Source organism: Crocuta crocuta, unplaced genomic scaffold (assembly GCF_008692635.1).
Source record: "Crocuta crocuta isolate KB4526 unplaced genomic scaffold, BGI_CrCroc_1.0 scaffold224, whole genome shotgun sequence".
NCBI classification, from domain to species: Eukaryota; Metazoa; Chordata; class Mammalia; order Carnivora; family Hyaenidae; genus Crocuta; species Crocuta crocuta.
The window spans coordinates 2,515,156-2,518,577 of NW_027529545.1; the positions used below are offsets into that span (position 1 = coordinate 2,515,156).

Consider the following 3,422-nt stretch of genomic DNA (forward strand, 5'->3'; position numbering starts at 1 on the left):
GACTGGTACTCAGCCATGCACACTGTATTGTTTCCGAGGGCTGCCGTGACAGATTATCACAAACCCTGGGGCTTAACATTACAGGAACTTATTCTCTGTCAGCTTTGGTGGCTGTAGGTCCAAAATCTAGGCAGTGGCAGAGCCATACCCCTCCAAAGGCTCAAGGGAAGAATCTTTTCTTGCCTCTTCCATCCTTATGGGGCCTTCCTTGCTTTTCTGTGGGGCCCAAATCTCCCTCTGCTTTTCTCCTATAGGGACACTTGTCATCGGATTTAGGGCCCACCCAGATCATCCAGATGAACTCCTCTTTTTTTTTTTCTTTTTCTTTGAAGAGACCACCACTCCACCCACCCACTGCATGCGTTTGTTTATGTGTCATCTATGTCCTACCTTCGCGTTACCATGGCAGAGTTGAGTGGCTGCTCAACTGAGCAGTTGACCCAGAAAACCTAAAATGTCTACTATCTAGCCCTCCCTTTACAGGAAAAGTTCGCCAACCACAAGTTTAAATCCAGAGCCCTGTCGCAGCTTTGCTAAACTACTCTCCCCCTCCCAGCAATTTACGTTCCTGAGATACACGAGCGTGCGCGTCCGCATGCACATACACCCTCTACACACAGTCCTAATCGAAATCATTCATAAAACGATGCTGAACCCCCACAGGTATGTTTATTATAAGGTAACATGTAAATATGGCTCTTGGGTAGCTCATTGGCTTCAAACTTCTATCTTCACTTGCTATTCGTGAAAATAAATGCATTTAGCAAATGACTCGGAACAACATTCGGCATTGAGTTTATTGTGTATAACGGGGTGAGAGGAGTGAAAATGTCTCCAGTAAAACTGCTTTTGTTCCCATAAGACTTGTACATCTGATGTCAGTCTTATCCAAACTTGAGCCAGGGGGGCATTTGGGGGTACTAATGGGGGGTTATGTGGCCCTAACACTTCCTCGGAATGTTACCTCTGGAACCTCCTGGGAGACAGCAAAACCATGGCTTTTAAATTAGGGTTTTGCGATTTTAATTCATAGGGAACATCTAACAAATCTTTAGGAGTTCTCAGGATCCAAATAAAAATTGAAATTAGCCAACCTATTTCTATGCTTAGAAAGAGCAGAGAGGGGGCGCCTGGGGGGCTCAGTCAATTACGCATCCTACTCTTGGTTTCAGATCAGGTCGTGATCTCACGGTTCATGAGATTGAGCCCCTCAGTGGGCTCTGCCCTGGCAATACGGAGCCTGCTTGGGATGCTCTGTCCCCCTCTCTCCCAGGCCCTCCCCTGCTCGAGCTCTCTGTCTCTCTCAAAGTAAGGAAATAAACATTTTTTAAAATCTCCTTTAATCGCTTCTCAGCCTTTTGGCTAAGATCAAGGGTAGTAATTATTCTTCTCAGTTTGAAAATCTCCTTTTAAAAAAATAAAAAGAAATAGCCGAAAGAGGTATGTTACCTGTGATCTCCCACCTTATGCATCATACAGACATGTGCGCACACACACACAGGCATACATACTGACGTGTATACACGAATATATTAACACCTGCTAGGATATAAAAAGTCTCAAGATAGAGGTTTTGTGCCATCACTACAATATTATTACATTCTATTTTTATTTATGTATGAGATTATTTTTATTATGACATTATTACATTGTCATTACACTATTTCATAAAATGCGTGGCAGAAGTCTGAGGCTCCTTGACTTTCTCTTAACTCGATGAGGGAAAAGTCCAACATCTTCCTTTATGAAGTGGGCAACGTTAGATCTCACTTTACAGAGAAAAGGAGAATCTGTTTTCTGGAATAACAGCCTATTGGACTATCGCCTTTAAGGGTTTTTAAAGGCATGTTGTATGTTCACATTCACAGACGTAAATGAGGGCTTCTAGTAATAGAACCGGGGGTCACATGGAGTTAAGCTGTAGCTCCCTATTCTGAATGGTATTCTGTTTTATCAAATAGCGGTCGTATTCCGTGCGGGATCAGTTTTGGTACGGTCGATTCTCGTGACCAAGAAATCCTTACACCTGAAGCCTAAATCGACTGGTACCATATCTGGAAAGCTGAATAACGGTATTTACAAAGGTGATGCTACAAGCCATTGCATTAAGAAACCAGGCCTCACAGTAACGTGTCTTTGCATGATTCTTTCTCTTTAGGAACTGAAAATAAAGGAAAGCATAACCTCCTTGGCCCAGATTGGAACTGTATACCCCAGATGACCACCTTTATTGGCGAAGGGGAACAAGAAGCCCAGATAACGTATATAGATTCAAAACAGAAAACGGTTGATATCACGGATGGCGCCTTGTGTCCCAAAGACCACCGGCACCTGTATCTAGATAACACCTATAATCCAGATGAACTCAACCAGCCGCTGACCCAGCCGGGAGACACGCCCTGTGAGGCAGACTACAGAAGTCTCGCTCAGCGGTCCCTGTTGACCCTCTCAGGACCAGACACTCTGAAGAAAGCACAGGAGTCTCCGAGAGGAGCTAAAGTGTCCTTTATTTTTGGAGATCTTGCCTTGGATGACGGTATGAATCCCCCGACTCTTGGCTACGAAAGACTGTTGGAGGAGAGCCCAGAACTGCTGGAGCAGCAGAGGAATCTCTACATCAGCAGTGCCAATGACATGAAGGGCCTGGATCTCACCCCGGATGCGGAGAGCATCCAGTTTGTGGCAAATTCTGTTTATGCAAACATAGGTGACGTGAAAAACTTTGAGGCCGCCGAGGGGATAGAGGAGCCCCTCCTGCACGACATCTGTTACGCAGAAAACACCGACGATGCCGAAGACGAGGACGAGGTGAGCTGTGAAGAGGACCTCGTGGTGGGAGAGATGAACCAGCCGGCCATCCTCAACCTGTCTGGGTCGAGCGATGACATCATCGACCTCACGTCCCTGCCCCCTCCAGAAGGGGATGACAACGAGGACGACTTCCTGTTGCGCTCCTTGAACATGGCTATCGCCGCACCCCCACCTGGCTTCAGAGATAGTTCAGATGAGGAGGACTCTCAGAGCCAGGCTGCCTCCTTCCTTGAGGACAAGGAGCCAGGCAGAAATCTGCAGAATGACGAGATCCCAGTGTCCCTCATTGACGCTGTGCCCACCAGTGCCGAGGGGAAGTGTGAGAAGGGCCTGGATAACACCGTGGTTTCCACGCTGGAAGCTCTAGAAGCTCTGTCCGTGTCAGAAGAACAGCAGACCAGTGACAATTCAGGTTCTTTCACGATTGTTACATTTATTCACTGATAACCCTGCATTTCATCCTCTCAAGCCATTTACCCTTGGAGTCCCGTTATGTGCGGTTGTGCGTTTCACGCATGTCCCATTTCATAAGTGTGCTGAAACTACCATCGTGGGTTTTTCGTGTATGTGGTTTCCTTTGTTATTTTTTTTTTCAGATATGTAGCACAACT

The 3,422-nt window shown here is 46.3% G+C and overlaps 1 protein-coding gene and 1 pseudogene across 1 annotated transcript in view; both read left to right on the forward strand.

Moving 5' to 3' along the window:
- FRMPD4 (FERM and PDZ domain containing 4) overlaps window positions 1-3,422 on the forward strand; it is a 533,682-nt gene that overhangs the window by 525,739 nt on the left and 4,521 nt on the right. Inside the window, exons 17-18 of the mRNA XM_077761395.1 lie at window positions 1,962-2,072; window positions 2,159-3,223. Of these exons, the coding sequence (XP_077617521.1) occupies window positions 1,962-2,072; window positions 2,159-3,223 (1,176 nt within the window). The remainder of the gene's footprint in view (window positions 1-1,961; window positions 2,073-2,158; window positions 3,224-3,422) is intronic.
- LOC144229381 (U2 spliceosomal RNA) lies at window positions 1,343-1,521 on the forward strand (annotated as a pseudogene).